Source organism: Protobothrops mucrosquamatus, unplaced genomic scaffold, assembly GCF_001527695.2.
Source record: "Protobothrops mucrosquamatus isolate PMUCROS unplaced genomic scaffold, P.Mucros_1.0 scaffold2467, whole genome shotgun sequence".
Taxonomy (NCBI): domain Eukaryota; kingdom Metazoa; phylum Chordata; class Lepidosauria; order Squamata; family Viperidae; genus Protobothrops; species Protobothrops mucrosquamatus.
In genome coordinates, this window is record NW_015388537.1 from 48,690 (window position 1) to 75,540 (window position 26,851).

The 26,851-nt window shown below is 40.9% G+C and overlaps 2 protein-coding genes across 2 annotated transcripts in view; one reads left to right on the forward strand and one right to left on the reverse strand.

Annotated features, from left to right (window-relative positions):
• BCAR3 (BCAR3 adaptor protein, NSP family member) overlaps positions 1-17,904 on the forward strand; it is a 38,387-nt gene extending 20,483 nt beyond the window's left edge. Inside the window, exons 5-10 of the mRNA XM_015825056.1 lie at positions 3,374-3,984; positions 11,229-11,344; positions 13,879-14,050; positions 14,525-14,636; positions 16,527-16,739; positions 17,665-17,904. Coding sequence (XP_015680542.1) covers positions 3,374-3,984; positions 11,229-11,344; positions 13,879-14,050; positions 14,525-14,636; positions 16,527-16,739; positions 17,665-17,852 — 1,412 coding nt within the window. The 3' untranslated portion in view covers positions 17,853-17,904. The remainder of the gene's footprint in view (positions 1-3,373; positions 3,985-11,228; positions 11,345-13,878; positions 14,051-14,524; positions 14,637-16,526; positions 16,740-17,664) is intronic.
• Positions 17,905-24,643: 6,739 nt separating this feature from the next.
• The window catches only part of LOC107295733 (formin-binding protein 1-like), a gene marked incomplete at its 5' end in the record, with an annotated part of 18,753 nt that continues 16,545 nt past the window's right edge, over positions 24,644-26,851 (reverse strand). Inside the window, one exon of the mRNA XM_015825055.1 lies at positions 24,644-26,089. Within this exon, the coding sequence (XP_015680541.1) occupies positions 25,911-26,089 (179 nt within the window). The remainder of the gene's footprint in view (positions 26,090-26,851) is intronic.

The window sequence follows — 26,851 nt, forward strand, 5'->3', positions numbered from 1 at the left end:
ATTAACATGCCAGGGTTCTAAAAATTCAACAAAAAAAATGACAAGAATTCTAAGGACTGTCTCTTTATTGTGGCCTCCAACTATATAGAACTATAAGACACACACACACACACACACACACACACACACACAGAGAGAGAGAGAGAGAGAGAGAGAGAGAGAGAGAGAGAGAGAGAGAGAGAGAGAGAGAGACTATAGTTTTGATTTCTTTAAAAAAAGGAAACAACATAAAGATGAAATAACAAAATCTATGGCAACCGAGTCTTTCACTCAATCTTCTCCTCTTTCTCCGAGAATGATAATTACGTTAGCTTGTTATAGCAGAAAACATCTGTCTCGCAGATGTATCCCAACATGTCCAGAGAATCACCATGAGGAGTACCCTTAGGGCCAAAATATGATACATTGACAAAGCAAGAAGAATTGTGGACCTCTGTGCTTAAATTAAGCAATAACTTCATTCCCAATTCCCATTTTCCTCTTTATTTTCTGGCTTCTTTTTTCTCAAGAAAGCGTTTTGCACTTCAAAATGGTTTTTGAGCAATTCCTCTTCCAGTCTCTGAGGTAGCTGAGGGATTGAAGTATTCTCTAAACTGCCTATTGATAATTTCCAAGCTTCCAAAAGCAAAATAAGTGATGCAAAACAAAACTAATTATAGAACAAATTATTCAAAGTGAGAGTAATCAGACCGATCTTTTCTTAATTTGCGAAGTATAATTTTAGCATAGTACAAAATTGTTGCCATCTAAGTATAAATCAATCGTGTTAAAATAAGGTATATTCCCCCTGAACATTATTAATAGTACAGGTAGTGTTTGAGGTATATCTGGGGGGGTATCTCTTCCCTTGTTTGAATGTCCCCCTATTTCCTTATTCATTCTCCCAGTTTTGAGGAATAGAGGAGAACTGGAGAAGTGGCTGGATTTGCCTCATATTACTTTAAGACAGGGGTGTCAAGCTACCGGATGTGTCATGCCGAAAACGGGCCCATCCCAACTCCGGCAATGGGGAAAAAGTCTCAATACTTCACATGTCACATGACGTGGCAAGTTTGACACCCCTGCTTTAAGAGGATGAGAAGCTTTGTCAATCTCTCCCTCTTTGCATGGTGACATTGCAGTTCAGCCAAGTCTCTTTTATGTCAGGAGAACCTTTGCTTGTGAATGAGTTGGCAAATCCTGAGCTCTAATTACTCAACGACAACAACAACAACAACAACAACAACAACAATAATAATAATAATAATAATAATAATAATAATAATAATAATAATAATAATAATAAAGTTGGAAGGGATCTGGAGGTCATCTAGTCCAATCCCCTGCTCAGGCAGGAAACCCTATACCATTTCAGACAAATGGCTGTCCAGTCTCTTCTTAAAAACTTCTAGTGTTGGAGCATTCACCGCTTCTAGAGGCAGGTTGTTCCACTGGTTAATTGTTCTAACTGTCAGGAAGTTTCTCCTAAGTTGCTTCTCTCCTTGATTAGTTTCCATCCTTTGCTTCTTGTAAGTGTTAACCTATATTCTAGAGGCCATTGGCTTTCTGGGTAACACAGGGGCCAGTCTCTAGAGTTCATTCCATTCATAAATCCTTGTATGCTCAGCTTCCCTTTTCTAGAAAATGTTCTTTTCATCTTAGTGAGTCACAAAGTCCTTATTTCTGCTTTGGCCCATCAGAGTCAATTATAGATCGGCTCCTATTCTAAGGCCTGGAGATTTTCCACTGCTGACTGTACAGCCGGTAATACCCCATTCACCACAGAGCGATTTCCCGCTGCAGCTGCTTTGTATATCTGGGATGACTGCAGGGAGAGTATGGTAGATGGGTGGAATTTGTCACTCAAGTGTCCCTCAGCTATGCATCTCACGTATGTGGCATTCAAATACAAGGGTCCTGAAACATTTTCCTCTAGGAAATAGTGACAGGCCCGGACTGCGGGGAAATAGAAAGCTCACGAGGCCGACATGCCCACTAGGTTCCCATATGAAAAGATCTGTAGGAGAACATATTATGGATGCGGCACTTCCATGCAAGAAGGTACATAGCTCATATCCCAAAGCTTAAAGAGAATCCCATTTCTTCTCCTCTTCCCCTCTCCTCCCAATAATTAGCCCATGCCAAGCTCAAAGGGTGAATCCACACCTTTTCTCCAATGTGTTATTCAAAATCCACATTATAAGTAAATGGTAGGATTTTCATATCCTTCCCCCCTTTCATTACACTTGCCGTATCTTTATGCAGGTAATTCTCAACTTACGACCACAATGGAACCCAAACTTTCTGTTGCTAAGTGAGGCAGTCGTTTAAGTGAGGTTTGTCCCGTTTTATGACCTTTCTGACCACAGTTGTTACTCACTGCGGTTTGTTAAGTTAGTAACACAGTTGTTAAGTGAATCTGGCTTCCCCGTTGATTTTGCTTGTCAGGAAGGTCGTAAAAACTGATCACGTGACCCCAGGAGAATGCAACCGTCGTAAATATGAACCAGTTGCTAAGCATCTGAATTTTGATCAGGTGACCATGGGGATGCTGCAACGGTCGTAAGTATGAAAAACGGTCATAAGTCACTTTTTCAGTGCCGTTGTAGCTTTGAACTGTCACTAAATGAACTGTTGTAAGTTGGGGACTATCTGTATTTGGATTCCTCTCCCTAAGTTGCTTTTAGCCCTCCTTTTGTTTTGTTTTGTACCTCTGCAAAGTGCAGTCTACTGATATCACAACCTTCAGTTGTGATGTGCAATCTGTTCACTTCAATGAAATTACCTAGTTAATACCATATCCCTGTGGTGGCGAACCTATGGCACATGTGCCACAGGTGGCACGCAGAGCCCTCTCTGTGGGAACGCGCGCCATCGCCCCAGTCCTAGGCCTTCAGCTGGGTTTTATAAAACCTTTTCGCTTTAGGCCTCTGCCGCCGTGTCCCAAAAAAAAAAGGTTCAATCAATCAATCATTTTCAACTTCTCTCAGGAAAAAACAAGATCTCACAAAGTTGGAATTGATTGATTGAACTTTTTAGTCCCACCCAGTCTGCCATTACCACCGCAGCCACGCCCACCCAATGGGCCACACCCACCCAATGGGCCACGCCCACCCAGCACCCGATGATACATAAGTGGGTTTGGGGTTGCAGTTTGGGCACTCGGTCTCTAAAAGGTTTGCCCTCACTGCCATATCCTGAAGTCAGGCAGAATAGTAGACATGGGAATAGGTCTGGTCCACTTCTGGACAAATTACAATGTGGCTACGGGCATTCTGGCAAGGGACTTTAGGAATCCTCCCTCTTCTTTGACTTTCTGATCAAGCTTTGGTCACCTTCAATTTGATCCCTCAAAGTAGCAACGTCACACTTCTTTTCTCCCTTTACTTTCCAGGTTCAAGACATCCTTCCCAAGGAACAGAAACTGAAAACAGTCCTTGTACGAAGCCTCCGGCTTTTAGAACTGGCAGTGAACCTAATCTGAGCCCCCTGTTCTTCCGGAGATTTGCTTCAGAGTTGCAAATTAGTGATGCGCTCAGGGGGTCTGACAGCCAACTTCATTTGAGACCCCCACCAAAGCCCAGTAAACTGCCATTTCTGAGGCCACTGCAAGGCTTGGATGTCCTCTATTGTGAATTGCACGCAGCTCTTCCCACAGAGGGCAGGCCAACAAAGCAACCTTTATGTCAGAAGAACAGCTTTGTAGAGCATCTGACAACGAAGGACAATGGGACCCATTCAGCCTTGATCCTGGAGGACAATGACTCCTTGCCGAGTTCTGTGGATCCACAGACAGCTCAGTTGGAGAGAAGCAAAGAGTGTCCCATCTTTGTCACACCTGTCATTGAGAAGGTCTCTGGTTTCAGGCCAAACCATTTTGAGTCAAAACTTCTTCCCCTAGAAAACAAGCCCTTGGAGACCGCAATGTTAAAGAGAGTGAAAGAGCTCTTTGTGAATAATGACGCAAAAGTCATTGCCCAGCATATACTGAAGATGGACTGCAAGGTAAAAAAAAATCTCTATTTTTAATTGAAACAGGGTGGGTGGTGGTTTCAACAGCCCTATTGAATCAGACCAAGAGCTAATTTGGTGTTCTGTTTCATCCACAGCTAGAAGCAAACATATTCTGGCTTTAGAATATCACATGCTCTAAATATACATTTACTTATGTATTAATAACTTTAACACCACGTATGATTCACTCCTCGGTCACATAAAATAAAATGCCAAACATACACAAATAGAACTAACAATAGATCCAACCACCCCCCCCAAAAAAAAATCAAGAAAAAGCCAGGTGAATAGTTTTTATTATGTGTGGAAAAAGTGATGGAAAGGGGAGCCTCAGGAAAAGCCCTCTAGGGATGGATATTCTGAGAATGTGGTATACCGACCAGTATCTGCTTTTGCATGCTGAATGAAGGATCAAGTCTCTATGAAGAAGCTGCATGTTGTAGTCAGATTACAAACTGAAGGGTGATTCTGGGTGATCATCAGAGGGCAGCTAGTCTGCTGAAGGTGGACGTATCTCTTAAGGCTTTGAGCAGAGAATTAGTTCTGTTGCAGCTTGTTTAAACTGTGGCTAGGCCCAAAGACACAATTGGATGAAGAATAGTAAGTCTGGTATATTATTTGCCCCAAAATATATTGATAGTTATTTGAGAAATGACCTTCTTCTTTCACAAATGGGATGCGAGTAATTCTGGACATTATCCCAGAAGGCTAATGAAACATACTTCCCCATACCTCAGCAAGCCATTATCTTTGGTTTTGTGATGTTGACTGAATCTACCTATGGTGGCTTGCAAACTATTTTTCATGGTTCACAGTACTGTAGCTCAACCCAAACAACTTTTATCTATTCAATAAACAGATTTAGCATGATGGGTGAACCGGACCATAACTTCCTACCTCAGAACAGGGACCTGGATTTGATACTCTTCAAACTAATTTAAAAAAAAAATAAAAAATGCTATATATTATAAAGAAACTCTCGCAAATCAGCCAAACGGGCATTCTGTCAAAAGGAGAGAACATAAGGATAAGAGGGAGAACTCTTTGAAAGAAGGGACAGAATTCTTGTCTGAATTCTTAGCTTTCTTTAATTTGATAATGCCTAATTGACCAGGGTTTCTTGACATAACTTGTCCAGAATGCCTTTAATTCAAAGCCAAGTAAGAACTCCAGAGTGTCCACTGGAATGCTAAGTGCGCCCTCTAGCGGACCTGCTTTTGAAGTATATGGAAGCTGGTTTCCTTTGAAGGACTTTGGTGGAATGAAAAAAAACCTGCTTTTCTTGCCTTCAAGTTTGGAATATCTCATAGAGCCCAATCACTCTGTTTCTTACCCTCCGTATTGTTGTGGGAATTTTGGTTCTTCGTGTTAGATATTAATAGGAAAGTTACAGGAATGTCAACAAACAAAGAGCAATTTTTTATCCTTGGCGAGAAACTAAAGATCTTATCAGATTTGTGCCTAAATTGCTATCTCTTCTTGATATTTCCCTAGGACATAATGTGGGAATAATTGCTGGTATAGGTATTTCCAGGATCAGATTTGGAAGCGTTTGTGAAGCTGACAGACCAAGCCTCGTAGCTATGCTGATTCTAGTTTTTCCCACTCTGATGCTCTTCAAATATACTAGAGTTCAGTTTTCATAATACTGTGGCAACATAGTGCCTATCCAGAGAACCAGACTGATTTCCCCAAATAATGGGGAAATCCGCCTTGGAAATTTGCTTGGAAACATGCTAAGAGCAGCCTTCCCTAACCTGAGTGCCCTCCAAACATGTTCAACTACAACTCCCAGAATTCCCTGCAGCCAATGGAAATTGCGTATGCTGGCTGGCCATTTTGGAAGCTATAATCCAACTCAACCTAAGAAAGGTTACCCTAAAGCAGGGGTAGGCAACCTTGGCTCTTTTATGACTCGTGGACTTCAACTCCCAGAATTCCTGAGCCAGCCAGCTGGCTCAGGAATTCTGGGAGTTGAAGTCCACGAGTCATAAAAGAGCCAAGGTTGCCTACCCCTGACCTAAAGTATCTAGAATAATTGAGTCAAGGAAGCAGGGAATTAAATATAGTCTTTGTTGCAGGGATGTGTCCTCCACGCTACCTTTCTGTGAAAATTACTTCTTCCTTTGAATCTCTATCGGATAATCTCTTAAATGTCAACCGGCATGACTTTTGCCCAGTTTCCTGAAAAGATCACGCTTCTCGATGTCATTGCCTTAGTAGCGCCCTTTTGACCTCTTTTCCCTAAAAGTATTAGAGACTTATTAAAAGCAGCCGTCTGTCTGGATTGTCTAAATCATGTTGGCCTCAGCTGTGATCCTGTGCACTCAAGCTTGAAAAGACCTTCTTGAGATCTCCCCCCTCATCACTTAGAGCACTCCCATTTGGAGACTTCAATCTATATGTACACGGGGCACTTAAACTGAGTAGAGAGAGGAATTGTCTGTTTCCTGACATCGTGTTTGTCATGGTCCCAGGAGGGGTCTCTCGATGAGATCAGTTAAACACAATAGCCCACTGGATCCATTATTAAGGAAGGCGGGAATAATATCACTAATGACATTTACTGCAACCCACCTGCAGCCAAGGGAGGGCTGGGTCCCTAATGAGGTTGATGCTGCCTATTAGGCTAATGCTGCAATATATGACTGTCATTAGGATTGTGGGTGGAATGTCTAAATGCCTTTCTTTTCTTCAGAGGCATTTATTGGGAGTGAATCTCCCGGTGGCAATCACGCACAGGATCTCCCAATATACACTGGTGGCTTCTAATCCTTATATATAAATTTTAGAGCAACATGGGCCTTACAAAGAAAAGCACACACACAGTTGTTTTTCAACCACTTCAGTCTTATTTGTTTATTTAAAACGTTTATATAGCCACCCATCTTTCAGCCAACTCTGGGAGGCTCCGGTCCAAGATTAAGAGGCATCAAAAATCATTTTAAAACTATAAAACACAACCAGTTAAAACATTAAAAACAATGAATATTAGATGGCATGTTAACATGGATTGATGCCAGATCAATCTGTATTAACATGCCCCCTAATCTTCTCCCGCTGTTTGGGGGGGAAAGCCTTACGGAAAACTAAAATTTTGTAATGAACGCCACGCTGCTTGAATTATTTAATTTGATTTGGCAGTATTTGTAGCCTTCACAAATTTAGATAGACATAAAAAAAGATCAAAACCAAAAATACAATATAAAGCCCCAATATAAGTAGTAAAATATCACTAGTAAACAACCTGAAACATCCTAGACACCATTAAAGTAAGGACCAAAGTAAAGTAAGGGGAGATTAGTACAATGGGTGAGAGATCAGTGATACAATTTATCTGCCATCTTCCCTGTTCAAACTGAATCTGATTTGCATGTTATTTTGGCTTGGATCCACAATGTTGTTGAGTTAGATTGTGTCAGCCTCCTACTTTTCTGAGCAGAAAGAAAACAGCATCGTGTTCACCATACTGGAAGATTCTCAAGAACAGCCCATAGACAGGCTAAATCTATAAAGCAAAGAATAATCAGGGAAAATCACTGTCTTCTAAAAAAAAAAAAAAGCACAATTCCTTTCTTTTGGGAATTTAAAGAGCCTTTAAGTTTGCAGAAGGGAAATTGGAAACCAATCCAGAGATGCAGTCTAAACACAACCACCTTTATTGTAGTTGGGGTAGAAACATGTGGCAAGATGTAAAAGTCCGGATGACAGCAGACTAATGAAATCCAGAAAGCTAATCTAAAAAAAACCCACCGGATTCTCAAGGATCCAATGTGTTATGATGCGCTTCAATTCTTTGTCAGTATTAAAACCGGTATTTTATTTTGTCAGGGAGAAATGAGTGTGCTTGGCCCCAAGCAGGAGTTATCTGATTCACTGTGCCTTAATAAACTACTTTAAGCACGTCTATTGATGCTTACTCCCTGCTTTCTCCTTGCATTTAGCAATGCAATAAATGTGATTTCTGTTAAGTGAATTCTGACAAAAGTTGATAACTCTTCTCTTGAATAATTAACCTTTCCATTTGATCTTTATAGGCTTTGTCTGACCCCTGCTTTTCCTCCATCATGGAATTAATTTGTGTAACCATCCAATTGGTTAGCTGTTCTACTTGTATCCCTCCTTCCATGATGCCAACTGTCAGTATAAATAGAGCATCCCAATAGTACCCCATCTAAGCACTGATGCCATCCAGATTGGCTTCATTTTGGAAAACTCCTGCAACAGGTACCTTGAGGACAGCTTTCTCAAACTGTCCTCCATAAGCCTTGAATTGCAATTGCTATTATCCCCAGCCAGCAAAGCTAAGGAGAAGAGGGCTTGTTTTATCTATGACCTGAGACTGTTTCCTAGGTTGTTTGGACAGCAGTGAGACACATACACCTCTGCAACAAGATCAGTTCAAGGGTTTTAAACTTGAATCTTCAAGTTGGCGCCCTGCTTTAGACATGCATTTAACCTATATCTTAGCATAAACATCCCATTCAGGCCTAGAAAATACTTGTTAATGGAGAGCGATGTTTTTGAACGGGATAGTGCAGGGGTAGGCAACCTTGGCTCTTTTATGACTCGTGGACTTCAACTCCCAGAATTCCTGAGCCAGGAATTCTAGGAGTTGAAGTCCACGAGTCATAAAAGAGCCAAGGTTGCCTACCCCTGGGATAGTGTATCGCATTATTGGATTATGTATAATTCAGATGAAGGGGTTGAAGAGCAGTCAAGAGACTACCTGAGGACAATCAGAAAATTATAAATTTGGGAAAGAAACGGTTGAAGTTCCAGAGGAAAACATCAGAATATTGAGGAAAGAGAAGAAGAAAAAGGAAAAGTGATGAAAAGTTAACATTTTTACTCAAATATTGCATAATTGTACATATCCAAATGAAGCGGTAAAACAATGACATTATTGATGCAGATAATGAAGATTACAAATCAAGAAGCCAAAAACTGATTGGGGAAGATTAATTGAAGCCCGCAAGACTGGAAGAGTTGTTGGCCCAAGAGATAATCACAGGTCTGGAACTTGCAGACAAGCTACTCTTGAGGCAAACATGAGACTTTTAGTCTAGAATTACTGTGCCTCATTAACTGAATTTTACTGAACTCTGGATGACTTTTTTTATCACATAATATCTCTTTTTCCACCCTCTTTTTCCCCCAATTTCCAGGCAGTTGATGCTCAAAACCATTAAAGTTTTAAAAGCATGCATTCCAAGAAGGTATCCTTCCCTCCATCCCATGCTCTAAATTTAGCATTTTGTAATGATTGGCAGAGAGTGCCTTTGGACTAGGAAATAGATGGCGTGCAACTGTCCAGAGTGTTTTAAGTTGTTGTAATTTTCTCATCTCCCAAAGGCAGCATTTTGTCAGCTGCACTAGGTAGACCAGACCAGGGAAACAACTGCACAGAATGTCCGTGCTACTTTTATTGAGATTGGCCATAAAAACAGAATTTTACAGGCCTGACGATGCTATAGCACCTTTTCCTCTTCTCCTCTCCCCCCCCCCACCTCTTCCTTATAGGTCAGTGAATTAGGAAAGTTTCTATGTGAGCTCTTTCCAAATGTTCTATGTGAATGTTCTGGATTTAAAATGCTTTAGCCGTTGTTGCCTTGGCACATTACCATCAAGTTCATCTTGCTATCTTTATACCCATTTCCTCCTGTCATTCACTCCTTTTCTCAGAAGAGCTGCTTGGGAGCAGAAGCACACTCAGGCTAAAACATTAGTGAGCCAGAAGAGCAAGAATCAATCCCTCAATAACTCGTCAATATTTGGGTATATATTCCGTAATCCCAGGTCTTGGCAGTGAGTTTTGCAATGGGGAGGCTGATTGTAATCTGGTACTCTTTCTCTCCAACACTTTTTCTTGGAAGACTGTGGGCTAAGGGAAATAGATTAATTGATTGGGTGTAGATGTTTCCAGGTCATAACTGAGATTGCCTGGAATTAATTTAAATTGTGCATGACTTTGTCAGTTTGGAGTCATATTTAACCACCATCCCCCGGGAATTAATTCATTAGGTTATTTAACACTGGTTTGGGGATTTCTACAACAAATATTCTTTTCCCTTCCTGTAGCATTAACCCAGTTAAGTATTCTAGTGATTATTTGGAGGGCGGGAAAGGGAGGAAGTTCACCTCTAAGTGATGGAAGGCAATGCTGTTTCCTTAAGCATTAGCTCAAAGGGGGGTGTGTGTGTATGTGGGGGGGAAGGACACAGCTGTCGAGTTCAGTAGGTCATTGGGTAGAAAAGATGATGGGCAGGGGAGCTGGACCATGGACCTCTTGCTTGCAGGAGCAAGCAAGAAGATTAAAGATGCATTTATGCCTGCTGGTGCAGGTTTGACAAATCCCATCTCTCACATTAGAGGCATCTGCAGGAAGTGTCGAGATGTGTGATCAAAGCTCTGCCCCTTTGTATGTGTGCGTGGAGGGCAGAGGGGAAGACAGTAGGAAGAAGTATTACCAAGGCAATGGGTCAGACAAGCAGTGCTTAAGCCTGGGCCAAGAAACTAATCTGAGAGAACATCTCTGACAAGCCTCCCCCCTATTCACAATGGGAATAGTCTGGTCCATCTTTATGTGCGCATCATGTTGGCACAAATTAAAAGGAGGGGGGCTTTCACTTTTTCACGTGCACGCGCACCGCAAACCTCCCTGGCTCACAGAAACCAACTCAGACCGATTGATAATTACGTTCTTTCTGCCTGTGAAGAAAATGCAGCTTGAAATACACCCGTTGTCTCCGCTTATCTTCTCTTCCGTTCAGAGTGTTCGTGCGGCTTTCCTAAAAGTTTCACGGTTTCGTTTGTAACCCCTGGAATACTAATAATACCAATGAGTGGTGGGCCTGGGGGGAGTGGGTGGGAAGCAGGAGCCAAGAAGCAAAGATTGACTAGGATAAAAGCGGGTTTGGGCCAGGCCACATCCCTCTTTCAAATTCTACATTGTACAGAAAGCAGCAGAGGGAGCCTTTCAAATGGCTAGAAAGCAATTCCAACGGAGGAGGGGATAAAACTGCAGCTTGAGAGATGCAACTATAGTGACTCCTTTTGGAAAGGACCTCGGAGGTTTTCCATCAGCAGTGGGGAGGTCCCCCCCCCAGAAAAGGCTTTCCTGGGCGTCTCAAGCCAGGAGAGCACCCAAGATCCCTTCCCCTCAATGCAGGTTAATGTCTGGGCCGCCTTGATTCCATTCGGCTTTCTTTTGTTTGCACATTTGCCTCCGTCAGGTTGCTAGGATACTTGAGGTCTCCGAAGAGACGCGGAGGATCATGGGAGTGAAATCAGGCTTGGAGCTGATTACCTTGCCCTACGGACACCAACTGCGCCTGGATCTAATTGAAAGGTGAGCACTGTCTGCCGTTGTGTTTCTCTCCGCAATGTTGAGCTGTTATGAAGAGGCTTTCTGGGCTTCCTTCGGGGTCCACAGTCACAAAACCTGCAAAGTGGGCAATTTCCAGGTGGGTAGACTCTTCCCATGTTTCTGAATACAATCAGATTAGGTTCCTTATGCCCAGAATCCCGGTCTTATTCTCAAATAAGCAGGACTGGGCAGAGAAACTGCCTATGCATCCTATTGGGGCTTTGGAGTTTGGGAACGAAGGGCCTGCTGATGCCCATATTTAAGGAAGTGTTTTAATCGGTGTCCTGATAAAATAGGAGCTGCACTTCCCCTTTAAGTATTTAATTATAAATACACTTGCTAAGAGAGCCAGTTTAGCGCAGGGGTTAAGGCATCAAGTTAGAAACTGGGAGACTGTGAGTTCTAGTCCTACCTTAGGGATAAAGCTAGCTAGGTGAAGTGGAACCAGTCACTCTCTTTCAGCCTAGGAAGAAGAAGGCACTTCTGCAATCTTGCCAAGAAAATTGCAGAGACCAGGCCAGGCAGCCACCAGGGGTCAACAGTTACCTGAAGGCGCAATATTTAAAAAAAATTACACTTGTTTTAACGAGAAAGTTTGCATATCAAGACCTGAGATCTAACAGCTTGTGTTGCACAGATCTCTTACATAAACGATCCTGCAGATCAAGTAATAAACTGTTAGCTTAGAAAAGCCCAAGGATTCCAACTTTACCCAACCTTTGGGGGGGGGGGAGAAGTAAAATGCTGCAGTTTGGAGATGTTAGCCAAGTTGTTAAGGTTTCCTGCTCCCAGTTTGAGAAACGTCCCTTGTATGAATACCCTTTTCGGCAGATAGTTTTTCTTGCTGTGACGTAAGAGAACTCACCTTGAGACATCTTCAAATAGTCTCTTTCATTCATCTCTCTGTCAACAGACATTTCCCTCTTCCCCTGCCCATCCCGACTTTTCCAGGTGAACTGAGTCTTTTCTTCATTTCTTAAATTTGGACAGATGCATTACTATCTCTTCATGTTTAGCACAGCAGTGTAGCAACCCTTATCAAATGGAGCTCATGAATGCTTTCGCTAGAGATTGGTTAAAGGACAAGGTCTTTCCTAAGATGAAGGTTGTGTTCATCAAGGTTGTTTCTCATCCCGGAAACACAGAAAGTGGCATATTATAATTAGGGGTCTTTGCTCATTAGGGGCAGGGTTAGGGCTTCCATAGATGCCAAGATAACATCACTCAACCTTTCCCAGATCATCAGAAAGGCACTAGTTGTACAATGTGGAGCACAGCGCCAGGCTGATATGAGTGTATCATGATGATCATCATGTATTGTGAAAATCCAATGCTATTTTCTGAAGGACTCTAAAAAACCCCACTATATGCCAGCCAGAAAGCAATAGAATGGAAGTAAAGGCGGGTGGTGGTGGTGTTGCCTCTCTCGTTTACTTCAAGAGTAAAAATGAAGAAAACAAAAATCCTCTCTTTGCACACAATGGGTGAGAACTACTGAAGTCCAGTTTCAGAACTGTTCTCATATTTACCTAAAGCATAATGGAAAGCCCAAAGGGCTTTAGATCCTTTGCATCTAAAGCTTCTTCTTTCCTAAACAGTATGTACCAAATTCTCCCCCTTATTCTCTCTCACAGTATGGAAGCACCAGTATTGTGGATGTGGATGCTTTTGCACTGGTTCAACTGATGCTGATCTTCACCTTGAGGTCTAACCTCTCCTATTTCTGAGGTGCAGTTGTTTCATTGCAGAATTTAATTGGTTGCATTCATTTACTCAAATCTTATTAAAATATATTCAGGAAAACGTTAAGAATTAGCTTAGATCCAGTCTTATTTATAGCGGCTATAAATCTATGGAGCATGTATTGGATTTAAGGCAATTCAGATTTTGGATTCCACTGATTTCTGTGGGTCTATATAGAGTGAAGTGTCCAGCCAGGGGGCAGCGCTTACCCAATGTTAGCTGATCTCAAAAAGCTAATACTCGGATGAGAGATTAGAAGGAAAGACCAGGAGTGCCAGCTAGGAAGTTGAAAAAGCATCTCAGAAGAAGAGAGTGGTAAATCAGTTGCCCAGAAGACTACAGGGACATGATCACGAAGTCAAAGGATCTGACCTCAATTCAAAAGTGATCCAATCTTTAAACAGAATAGAATTTAGATCAAGTTCACCATTTTTAATATATTTACAAAAGTGCACCAATACCTTGAGTGTGCGCGCTACGATACCTGAAGCACAGGAAGAATAGTGTTTATCATAACTCTATAAATTAAAAAAAAAGGTCAATATGAAATCAATCAGTTCAAAATACTCCCCTTTTTTAACACTCAAGAATCCTATAATCGGCAGGCGTGCAATTCTCTGTACCGGTTTCTTTTGGTTCTACTTATCAAAGTGATAATGGGAATATAATGATGCCAAGATCCCAAATCCTCCGCCCTTTTTTTTTTTGCTTGAATTCACATGGAGTATAGCATCTTTTGGTTGTCCTGACTACGCCTGATTTGTTTTCTCCAGGCATTCTACGATGGCAATAGGAATTGCGGTGGATATTCTCGGCTGCACGGGAAATTTAGAAGAGCGTGTTGCCACATTAAACAGGATTATCCAGGTTGCAGTCGAACTAAAAGACTCCATGGGGGATCTGTATGCCTTCTCAGCTATAATGAAAGCTCTGGAAATGCCTCAGGTAAAATGGAAATCTTAATACGAGGATATTGAGGATAATGAATATTGCTCGAAAGGCCAACAATATACAAACAAAATCCACTGTTGCCAAGGTCCATTAGATCTGCCTCTGCGGATCTCCCTGTTCTCCACTCCCGGCTGGCAGCTGAATATTTATTGAAATGAACTGCTGGTTTAAAGGAATCAGCAGGAGATTTTTCACACTCCTGTACTGTGTTTGTTGAATGACTACCTGGGAAAAATCCACCTGAAATCATAGGCAAAAAGCTCTCTTTGAAACTCTTTTAAGTGCATTAGCCATCCTAGTTGGAGGAGGGCGGGTCGTAAAAAAACACACACACAAGTCCCTCCCCGCTTGTTGTGCCATGCCTTGGTTTTGATGGAAGCCATCTTCCATTGGGGTATGTTCCACAATATTGTAACTTATAGCAGGAAAACATACTTCAGAGCTTCCCTCCTTTTTTGCCCTCTGTAGATTGCCCGGTTGGAGCAGACGTGGACCAGCTTGAGGCACTGTCACACACAAACGGCCATTATGTATGAGAAACAGCTGAAACCTTTCAGCAAACTCTTACACGAAGGAAAAGGTGAGCGTGTGGATATCTAGTTATGTAACGGTTTCCATTGTTGCCGAGGGATTCCAGTTAAGCCTTAAGGGCACATCCTTTATTTCCTGAATGGAAAGTGTGTTTTAAAAAAAAAAGTCATGTCCTATCAAGGACAGCAATGCTTTACTTTTGTTATTTATTTCGTCTGGGGAAGAATAGAGATCCTGTAGCCAAAGAATATATGTACAATTTGCTCACGCGAAAGAAAAAGGCCAATGGACTTTCTCTAGATTTTTTTTTAACTACTCCAAAGTACAGTTCATTTAGTGGCTGTTCGAAGTTACAACGCACTGAAAAAAGTGACTTATGACCGTTTTTCACTTAAGACTGTTGTGGCATCCTCCATGGTCCTATGATAAAAATTGGGATGCTTGGCAACTGACTCACATTTATGACGGTTACAGGGTCCTGGGGTCATGTGATCCCCTTTTGCAACCTTCTGACAAAGTCAAGGGAGAAGCCAGATTCCACTTAATGACTGCATTACTAATTTAACAACTGCAGTGATTCACTTAACAACTGTGGTAAGAAAGTCGTAAAATGGGGCAAATTCATTCAAATGCCTCAACAACAGAAATTTCGGGCTCAGTTGAAGTCGTAAGTTGAGGACTACCTATAACTGTCCTAGGCCTCCTGTTTTGTCATAAGAATTGGTTACATAATGAATTTCCTGGGGGGCTCAGTGAAAAGTGATCAATGATCAGTTTTCTTGCCAAAGTTAAGGGCTTTTATGAAAAGAAAGCTGAATTAAAAAGGGAACAATGATCTGTCTCTACACTCGATTCACACTGAATGGGGCATTTAGATATGTATGTTGTATGTATCTGTGTATATTTCTTAATCCAAAGCATCAGATGTTTTCTGCAAAAGTATTTAAAATGCTAAAATCGGGGGGGGGGGGACACCAATAAAAGTACTTTTAAGCATGAATGTTGTGTTTCAAGGTACATTCACAAGACATGGCACATATAAATATAATAAAGTATATGTAATATATAATGCAAGCACTTAAAACATTTTTATATCAATAGGCAATTCCTTAAGTGGACACTGAAACTGAGAAGATTCTCTTCCTTATTTCCAGCAACTGACTTAATTTGGTAGGAGCACTCAGAACGAGTTCTCTGATGACTAAAAGTGCCGGGTAGAGACATGGAGAATGTTTGATACTAAATCAACTACGGCTATAACCGACCAGAACTAGGCCCCAAAATAGACCTACCGGGCCAAACATTGTAGAGAGACAGTCCTTGACTTACAACCACAATTGGAACTGGAATTTTAGTCACTAGAAAATACAGTCATTAAGTGAGTCACCCATGTAACTGGGTTCAATTTTACTGCCATTTTTACCACGGTCGTCAAGCGAATCACTCCAGCCGTTAAAGTGAATTATACGATCATTTAAGCGAATCCATCTTCTCCCAATTGGCTTTGCTTGTGTAGAAACTGGTCAGGAAGGTTGCGAGTTGTAATCGTGCAACCATTGTAAATACAAACCGGCTACCAAGTGCTCCAATTGCAATCACACGACTACAGGCGTGGGGCAATGGTTGTTAACTTTGAGGATGGGTTGTCATTTTTCCCCCAAGGCCATTATAACTTTGAACCATCATTAAATGAACAGTTATTGGGACCTACCTGTAGTCACAGAGGGTGTTGATGCTGCATTGCCCTGAAAAACCTAAGGGGATCTTTGCTTGGCATGGAAAGTTGCAGGCCATAATCTAGTACAGGGGTAGGCAACCTTGGCTCTTTTATGACTCGTGGACTTCAACTCCCAGATTTCCTGAGTCAGCCATGGATCTAGTAGATCAGTTTTGTCATATTCATGCTCACTTTAGGTGCTTTTCATCTCTTCATTTTCAGAGATCACTTGTGTGTCGCAAAACGTCGTCACTGTGCCATTGCTGGTGCCTCTGGTTACCCTGCTGGAGCGTCAAACTGTGGTCTTTGAGGGAATGGATGTGTGGGAAAACACTGACCAGAGCTGTGAAATCATGCTGAAACATTTGGCGACGGCTCGTCTGATAGCACAAAACGCAGAGCAGTATAGCGCAAATGCAGAAAGGATCCTTACAGGTAGGGGGAAAAAAAGATAATAGTCCTCTTGAGATGGCTGTAAGGCTTTTAGTAGTTAAGCTCATAAACAAGAGACACAGGTAGAATCAAGCCCTGGGCTGTGTAAATGCAGCCTTATACGACAAGGTTGTTTCCACCCTTATTTATGTGCCTGACGGATGATTATGTTTCTGGTAATTTAGAGAAAGTAGCAGCTTTACCCGAGTTGACCCGTGTCTCTCCTCATTCCCTGAACTGTAAACAGGAAGAGCTGGGATTGGACTGACTTTTACAATATTGCTTGTAAGGAAGTATGTGGCCTTTCTAGGGACTTGTCGTGACACATTTAGCAACTTTAGAACGTATTCTTAGCTTCCTTTGGAGAAAGGCTGTTTCCAAGATGGTAAAAATGGGTTGGAATGTTTATTTTTAAAAGAGTAAAGCCAGGGCTTAGTTTAGTTGTTCATTTTGTCCTCAGAGGCAGAGATGTGACCATGTAGAAAAATCAGCATCTAACTGAGATTCTATAATAGCGTTTCTCAAACTTGTTGGCTCGAAGATGTGTGGACGTCCACTCCCAGAATTTCCCAGCCAAGTTGACTGGGGAATTCTAGGAGTTGAAGTCCACAGATCTCTGAGCTACTGAAGTTAAGAAATACTGCTGTATAGCCATTATTTGTTGTATATACTCTCTGCATGTGTATTTCGAATGCCATATTCATTCAACATAGAAAGAAATATTTGCAACTGGGAGATGATTTACAGTAGATCAAGTACTTTGCCCAGTATATTGCCATGTTTTTTTCTCCAGGGAGAATCTACAGCAACCTGAAATCATTGGCTGCAGTCAAAGGTGACATGCAGCTTGGCTTAAAACACACGCAGTACTTGGTGCCGAAGACTACGTTTTATGGTAACGTTTGTACATTTCTCTTTTCTTTACCAGGTTTTCAGCCAGACGATGCAATGAACGAAATCTTCAAAACAGAATTTCAGATGAGATTGCTCTGGGGCAGCAAAGGAGCCCAGGTCAACCAAAATGAAAGATATGAAAAATTCAATCAAATTTTAACTGCACTCTCCCGAAAATTAGAACCCCCTCTTACCAAGCAGATGGAAAATAGAAACGCCTGATGGACTCTCAGCTAAAAAGAAATTGGCAGAATTGCCAAGAAAGCATTGTTTTAAAAAGAAAGCTGTAGTAAATGTTGCTTATTTCTCATTTCCCTAGGGCAGGGGTAGGCAACTGTGGCTCTTTTATGACTCGTGGACCAACTCCCAGAATTCCTGAGCCGGCTGGCTCAGGAATTCTGGGAGTTGAAGTCCACGAGTCATAAAAGAGCCAATGTTGCCTACCCCTGCCCCTAGGGGAAAGACTGCCCTCCCCACAAAACCCTTCCAAAAAAAAAATACTTCCTTAGGAATATCTACTGCCTGCCAACTCCCTTTTATGCTGCTAGTGTGATTTTAAAAAAACCCTGTATTTCCCCACTCCCCCCCCCCCAAAAAAAAGCAAGTTTCAGGCCAATCAAAAACCATATTGCAAACACAGCATCTATAGCCAATTGAAAATCAGGGCGCTACTTCATGGATTATTATTACTCTTATTCCAAATGAACTGCTATAACCCTAGATGGGGTGTGGAAGACTGGTGGTTATACTTTTTTGTAAAGTTCCTCTGACATCAAGCAGAATTTGTCAACTGTATTTATGTACATTTATTTATGAGTTGCTAATAATGACCTGTGATTTATAAAGGATTATTTATTTGTTCTGATTGTTGCCTTTCATGGACACCTCCTATCCGCTATTAAAAAAATCATCATTTTAGGACTTATATCCAATAATGTTATTAACAGTCTGTTTTGTAAATATAAATAGAACTTAAAGAGATGTCCTTTTAGGAGATATCAGTTGTATGATATCCCTTAAATAGATGTGGAAAATTTTATAATAGCTGTGAATTAAAGAGTAACACTTGAAATATTTTAATGCCTTATTTTATTATGTCAGCGAAACACAAAATGACTGGTTTGGGGATTCAACACATTAACTGTATCAATGTCCGCATTCACACGGTTAAGGTAGTAGCAAGATTATGTACTGCCCTTTCTTTATTGCTGCCAAATATTGCTTCTTACTTTGGAGTATCATTGATAAAATATACTTCCTCTCAAACATTTATATGTTGCCCACTCCCATATATAATAGCTTAGAGCAGTGATGACGAACCTTTAGAGACTGAGTGCCCAAACTGCAACCCCAAACCCACTTATGCATCGTCGAGTGCTGGCTGGGTGTGGCGCATTGGCTGGGTGTGGCCAGTTGGTTGGGCGTGACCCATTGGTTGGGCGTAGCCCATTGGGTAGGCGTAACCCATTGGGTGGGCCTGGCTGTGGTGGTAACGGCAGACTGGGTGGGACTAAAAAGTTCAATCAATCAATTCCAACTTTGCAAGATCTTTTTTTTTCCCCGCGAGAAGTTGAAATTGACTGATTGAACCTTTTTTTTTTTTTGCACATGGCGGTGGAGAAGCGAAAAGGTTTTATAAAACCCAGCTGAAGGCCTAGGACTGGGGCGACGGCGTGCATGCCCACAGAGAGGGCTTTGAGTGCCGCCTCTGGCACCTGTGCCATAGGTTCGCCACCACTGGCTTAGAGTGGCCTATTATAAATACAATTGCAATTAAAACAATAGCACTAAACACTAGAATTGTGAATCATAAAAACCGATTAAAAAGCGTGGCAAATCGATATATAAAACTCCCTTTTTAAGACCCTGCAACCCCTTAATTTGGGGCAGAGTTGGGGCAATTGGAGCTGAGTGTTCACTGGCCAGATGCCCTTTCTGATGCCATGCTGAGTTCTCAGCAGATATTTTTTTCTCTATGCCCTAGGACAGAAACATCTGTCACTATCTAGGATTGAACTCTCAACCTTCCGAGTGGGAGGCGAACACTAGACCACCAGGCCGCTCTATGTATGGTTTTGTGTGTGTGTGTGTATCAATCTATAAATGTGATAACTAAAAATATATATAAAATTTATCTAAAACTGCATAGAATTATCTATATAAACAAGAACGTGAGCTATTAAAAGTCCAATGACTCTTCAAACTGCAAAACCTAGTCATGTGCATTGTAATACATGCCAGTTCATCTGCAAGCAGTATCTGAGCATAAGCTGAATCTGAGCAATCAAGATTCAGGCTGATCAGGAGGAAAAATTGAATGTCTCTATAAAAGGAACAGCAAAGTAGTATCCTTCCATGTTATCCATGTCTCCAAAATCACAAGGGCAGAGCAATGCTACTTTTTGTATTCGCCATCCAAAACTGAAGGGAGAGCACGGTACAGTCTCGGACAAGAGTGAAAGCTTTCCTATGGATGGGTGTTTCTGATTGTGTGAAATAGTAGGCAGCGATGACTATATTTGCTGATGAGAGGAAGGCCAGAACCTTCCGTAGACAACTTTGTTGCACATAGTTTTCAGAGCGCCCAATATTCACGGTCCACTTTACGTTCTACTCATTCGCTTATTATAGTCACATTATAAATTTGAGCCTTTTCAATGCTTTTTCCATTGTCCACGACTATTGCCAGCATCCTCAACAAAACTAAGCATTCTGGACCTAATAACATTGAAACCTCTTGATGGCATTTATCCGTATCTCTTATCAATCATATTTTCTATGAAGTTACTTTAAATGTCATCAGGTATTTTGGTTTAATAGTCTCAGATCCAAATATCTTCACATCCAGCAGCATGGTGGGTTTTGTTTTCCAGTGACTGATTCTACCCATACTAATTTATATGGATTTTTTTAAAAAAACAAAACAAAAAAACCCCAAAAGGCTTTAAAATATGTGCATGTCTTCCACTATTGCAGATTTTTAAAAATAATTCTTTAGTGAAAAAATTAAGAAGAGAGAGAGCGGTTTCAATGCTAGGAGTTTTCACAAGCAGTAATGGATTAAGTATCTATGATACCTATATAAATTTCACCAGGTGAAATTTTGGTAGTTCTGCACTACTGTGAGCTAAATTAGCTTTTTTTAGGATTTACATTTCATGATGGAAATAAAATTTAAAAATTTGATTTATTTTTGTTCTAACTATACAGACCTTTGCTGTTTTTAACCAGTAACACAATTTACTGACTAATCCGTTTAAGGTCGTACACTGAGAGAACAAGAATACATCATCTCTTCTTTTTCTCTCCTAATCAAATATCCAACTTGACAACTTAAGGAAAAAGAAGACATCTATCTTCCTCTTTGTTCTCTGGAAGTCATGGTGAGCATGACATGAATCCCAAGGCAGAGGAAACAAGCAAACTTAATAAAAGGCATTTAAGTCCACCATGGCCTGATCAGTCAACTGGAAAATGTGAAGCTTTTATTTTAATAAGCTAGTAAAGCAGACCGATAGCAGACCTTTTAGGACTGCTTTTGAATCTATGGCTGAATGCTTTCATCATCCGTTCCAAACAGAGACCTTTCCATCAAACAAGCAGCATCTTAATCTACAGTTTCAGAATTCAAATGAATACACAAATTTTAGGACAATTTGTTTTTGAGAAAATTTAAAACTATGAGCTGAATACGAACGATCCAGCTGGGATTAGGAAGGGCAAGAGAAAACGGAGAGGAGAAAAAGGAGGACTAAAAAAAATAATGGGAAGAATCATTTCCTTTTCGCATCCTGAAATCGGAGACCCACCATGCTACAACTATGTAGGTCAGGACAAAAAAAAAAATATTCTCTAGGAATTTTGGAATCCTCCCAAAAGCTTCTGTTTTGCATGGGTGCAGTTCTACCAGAAGCCGCACTGAAGGGTCTTGTTTCAGCCTCTTCTCCAACTTTTCTCTGGCAGGCATTTGGATTGTGCAGGGAATTCTGTACTCCTTATTTGTTTACAGAGGCCAAATATAAATACAATTCTTTGTTGCATGGTCGTTTAAACCTGCCAAAAGTGCTGCTGTTGCTAAATGTTCGTGTAATTAGTAAGCTTTAGTGTAATCCCAATTTGGATCTGTCTGCGTCTTTGGCAAATTAGGTGGCTTCTAAAAGTGAACTGAAAGTCATCTGAGAAACCTTGTAACGCACTGGTTCTCAACCTTTTTAATGTCGCGACCCCCAACCGGTCGTAAGTCGAGGACTAAACAGGTCGTAAGTCGAGGACTAAACCGGTTGTAAGTCGAGGACTACCCAACCGGTCGTAAGTCGAGGACTTTCCCTGCCCGGGAGCACCGCGCATGCGTGGTTCCGCCCCCTGCGCCGGCCGAGGCGTAGCTGGCAAGCGGCAGACACGGAGCAGGCCGACCACCAGCTGGCCCAGCTCAAGGGAGGTAAAGCACCCGCTGGAAAAGGGGAAAAAAATGGCGGACAGCCTTGCTTGGCGACCCCCGTGAAATGGTCGATCGACCCCAAATGGGGTCGCGACCCATAGGTTGAGAACCGCTGTTGTAAAGAAATTAAATTATCCCAAGGAATAATTCTGGACTGGAGCACTAACAGTGAGGAGAACGTGGAGATTTGTCTTTCTGGTGCAATTTCTGCTTCCCTTTAACCACTTAAGCATATTTATGACAAATTAAACCAAACAAAAGCCGCCCATTACTTGCCTGCAACAGAAGACAAAGAAATGATCCGGGCCATGAAAAGATTGTTTAATTCCACGAAAATATTTTGAAGAGAACGACTATTATTTAACAAAGCATTTAAACATTTAAAAAAAATCAACACGTGCACGAAAGATTAAAAATTACTGAAAAGTTATGACTCCAGACAATTAATTCTCAACATTTCAAAATAATTTTAGCCAACTGTGCAAGTACAAAGATTTTTTCCTCCCCTTACATTTAACTACCCTCATAAAGGTTGCTTTATACCACAGGAAGAAAAAGATCCTCCTGAGGAAACAAATCCGGCCCTACAAAAACAGTAGCACAAAAGAACTATTAGTCCTTTACTAGAAGTGTTAAAAGCAGCTCAAACTGGCTGTTAAGTAAAATCCATAGGGTTCTTGGCTGAAAGAGTGAGAACCTAATCATTGTCTTTTATTTGGAACTTTAAAATAAAAAGCCAGCATTAAACAACTATTCAATGTAGTTTGGTCAGTAATGGCATACGGTCACATTATTATAAATAACCCTGTTTACAATATCCCAAAACTCTAACCTTTAGTGTTTTATCACCCTCAATGTAAATTACACTAAATCATATGTGTAATAGTGGCACACTTAATAGTAAAAGGAAGAAATTTCCACACAAGAGTCACATAGATTTAGTTTTACTGATAGTACAACTGCTAGTAACACTGAAAAAAAGTTCTAAAGGAATCCAGCATTGCTGTGTCCAAATATTGCTTTGATTCCCACCTTTAGAAAAGCAGGATTTTAAATACAGCAGAAAGCTGGTTTATGAAGCTTAATTTAACTTTTTCTTTGTCCCTCCCATCCCTTCCCATATACTAAGATTACCCTATTTTGCTTAGATTTGACATTTTCATTAACATAATTCACAAATGGCAGACAAATAACATGAGCAATGACGGGGTGCTGCAGACAACTATATTTACATGTATAAATGTGTCCAAATCGCAATGTTTACAAATAAAAGTGCACATAGATAATTAACAAAGTATCACTCCAATTTTTAACTGGTCCTTACAATAAAGCATACTTGGAAATAGACGAGCACTGCAGTTCGTTAAAAACTGGTGTCTTCTCCCATCCCCAACTCAAAAAAATAGGCAATTAAAAAAAGGCTCCATAAAAATCCTATTAAAAACATTCATCGGACGTAAAACAAAATCGATACGTGTACTTTTGTTTTCAATGTGTCACGTTCACAATGCACCTTGGGTTGTGGAATGGTAGAGATCGAGAAAACAACTACCACTGGCTACCAACAGCTGCAGAACTGTAGAAAGATTCAGGAGGTCATACAGAGCTGAGACCCAATAGCCCTTGGCGGGATACTGAAGTGGTATTGTTGGCAATCAACAGATTTAGGCACTCGGAGAGTTTAAGGCAGCATCTGAATGACAAGCACTTGGTTTCTGAAAAGAGTTGGTTGTCTTACAGCGGCAAATCTGTGCTCTTTTTATTCTAGGATTTTCAGTGCTCATGAGAAAGTATTGAGGTGCTGAGGATAGGCTGGAATGGCCTAGTGCTAAGATCTATATTCCATTCCCAAAGCAGAATGAATGTTACTTATACAGCCGATGTAACGCCAAAGAAGTGGAATGGTCACAATGAAGAAGATTAAAAAAAAAAACAAAACCAAATTACAGCAACATAAACGGGTAGGGAAATAAAAAAAATTTAGTGCTGGAGGTTGCTACAAATGCAGGAGACGAGGAAGAGCTATGGAAGTACAAAACATTAGGCGAACATGCCCGACATGTATCTAGACATGCAGGAAAAGGTTAGGGCGAGCATGGAAGTGGCACAGGCAGAAGACTGTCAATGACAAGATTTTTGACTGAATGCTGACTTAAAAATGGATATGGAAAAGGAAGCAGCTGAAACAGCCAATGTAAAATGCAAGTGGTAAAACAGCTAGCATTTCAGAACTTCAAACTATGGAAAAGGTACGTTTTTCAAACTGGGGTGGTTTGGTTCTGTTGGAATGGAGCTTTAGCTTACCACAATTTTGAACACACAGAGAAATGCTAATGTTGTTAGTGAGAAACATATGCCTACATGCTTTCATGCAACTGACTTTTCCCCCATATCTTGCTGGGCCTAACACCCTCCCCTCAAAAAGCAGCTGCATGTAACCTCCTTCAACATCTCGCCCATTTTCTCAGATACCCGCTTCAGGAACCTGCAATCCGAGAGGAAAAGAAGAACAGAACAGAATTACCAGGGGCCATTCATAAAAAGAGAAGAACAGTCTTTTTTTTTTTCTCCTTTAAAAACATCCACCTCAAATTTTTATGATTATACTAGATAATGGCTCAGATCCTTTGCAAGGGTTCTCTTATGTCAGACTTTCTGGATAGATGTTTGCTCAATAGAAAATTAGTGCAATTTAACTTCCAAATGCTCCCTAGCATCCAAATGAAAATGTACAAGTATCAGCACAAGTAATACAAATTAGAACATTCCAATTCTAATCATATGATACCACAGAGTAACAACCTCATAAAACAATCCGTTGCCGACACGAAAACTTCACATATACAAAGACCTTATCTGTTCATTTTTAACACAAGGAACTGATCTGCATTTATTCCTTTGGGCGCTTTCTATTGGAATGAATGGAACCACGTAAGAGAGACCTGCAGGAAGCAGTTGTTAACTTTTCTGCACTTTTTGAACAGACAATTAACAAGAGAAACATGTCAAGTGTTGGCATGAGAGGCAGGGACTCTTCGGTTGCAAAATCCTCAATACGAGAAAGAGCAAAAAGGAGCCGATCAGCCAGCTAAAATGGCTGCTATACCACTTGCAATCCTCTGCATGGATCATTTTTAAGAACCTCAGATTCGATTTTGAAAGGAAAAGCTGCAAAAGTACTTACAGAACAGGAATGTTTGTAAGCCCACATGGCAACTCCCTAGGCTCCATTGCATGCAGGCAATGGCATGTGTCCTTGCAAGTGAAAGTTTTCTTTTGTTTCTGCATAACTTTACATTGCATTCGCCTGCAGACTGTTCTTATAAAATGTGTGCAGGGCATCAATGGGCAGAGGGCAATGAGAAGTAGAGTTGCTGTTCAGAAAACAAAAATTAAAGCCGGTCTTCCATTTCCATTTAATTAAGTTTAGTTATTGGCTTGGACACTGGAACAAGCTCTGGTTCAAGAAAAAAATATACTACATATAGATTGCCCAGAGATGGTATACCCTCACGAAACAATTTGTTCTCAAATAATGCTCTTTTAAAAGGAAGCAATAATAAGCTTTACAAGAATAACATTAAAACAACGAAAACCAACAAAATATGACCTGACCGTGTAGGGAAAAAGAAGACATACAAGTACATTAAGCAAAGATGGCACGGAGAACAATCTAAGTGATACGCAGACATTTTCCAGTTTCAAAACTGAAATCTTAAGTTTGGGCTCCTGTGGTCAATCACATATTGAAAAGACTCCTAAACGGTTTTGGACTTTTCCATCCAATTATGTGATTCAGTATTCATTAAGCAATGTTCATGGACAAGGTGATCAACTGGAGATTAGATATAGGTTACTGCACCTTTACTGTTTTTTTCTAGAGTTACATCTATGTAGGTAGATGGCACATATCCTTCTTCTCCATTCTGCCTCCGAGCTCTTGTCCATCCATCCCCTTTGTCTTCCTCTATAATATACAAAACCTCCCCCTCTTTCATGGCAAGGGTACCTTCATTGTGACCTAAGAAGAAACAAAAAACAAAGAGTTTAGAGTTGTTTTGTTCCCTTGGAGGATTTAAAGCTGGTCTCTTTCTCAGCCCTCATTTTTCATTCGGGGAGATGGGGATCAGTTAGTTCTCTAGAGTGGAACATATGTTTCGAATGTAAGCCAACAGACAAAAACCTGGTTTCTTGTTGCAAAGTTGAATCCTTGCCAACGGCTGCTTTTCTAATCTAACATATTTATTTTGTTATAACGCAGAAATACTATTGCCATTAAACAGAAACGACTTACGGCATGAATTTCCTAGAACTTAAACCAGATGCCATTATAAAAATTTCCGTACAATTATATGTAAGATATAAGAAGGAAAACTGCAGGCAAAGATGCACACACGTTATGTAGGTGTCTTTGTGTGTATGTACACACATGCATTGAGGAATGTGCACGTACACCAAGCTTAGATTAAATGTTTTGAGTGTTCCAATGTCCTGTAACTAGCTGGTGACTGATTGCACGTTAAGAAAAGATTGCCACCTGCCTGATATGTTTACTGCTGTCTTTGGAGGGAGAGGTTTAAGGTAATAATAATAATAATGATAAAGTTGGAAGGGACCTCGGAGATCATCTAGTCCAACCTCCTGCTCAGGCAGGAAACCCTATACCATTTCGGACAAATGGCTGTCCAGTTTCTTCTTAAAAACTTCCAGTGTTGGCGCATTCACCGCTTCTGGAGGCAGGTTGTTCCACTGGTTAATTGTTCTAACTGTCAGGAAGTTTCTC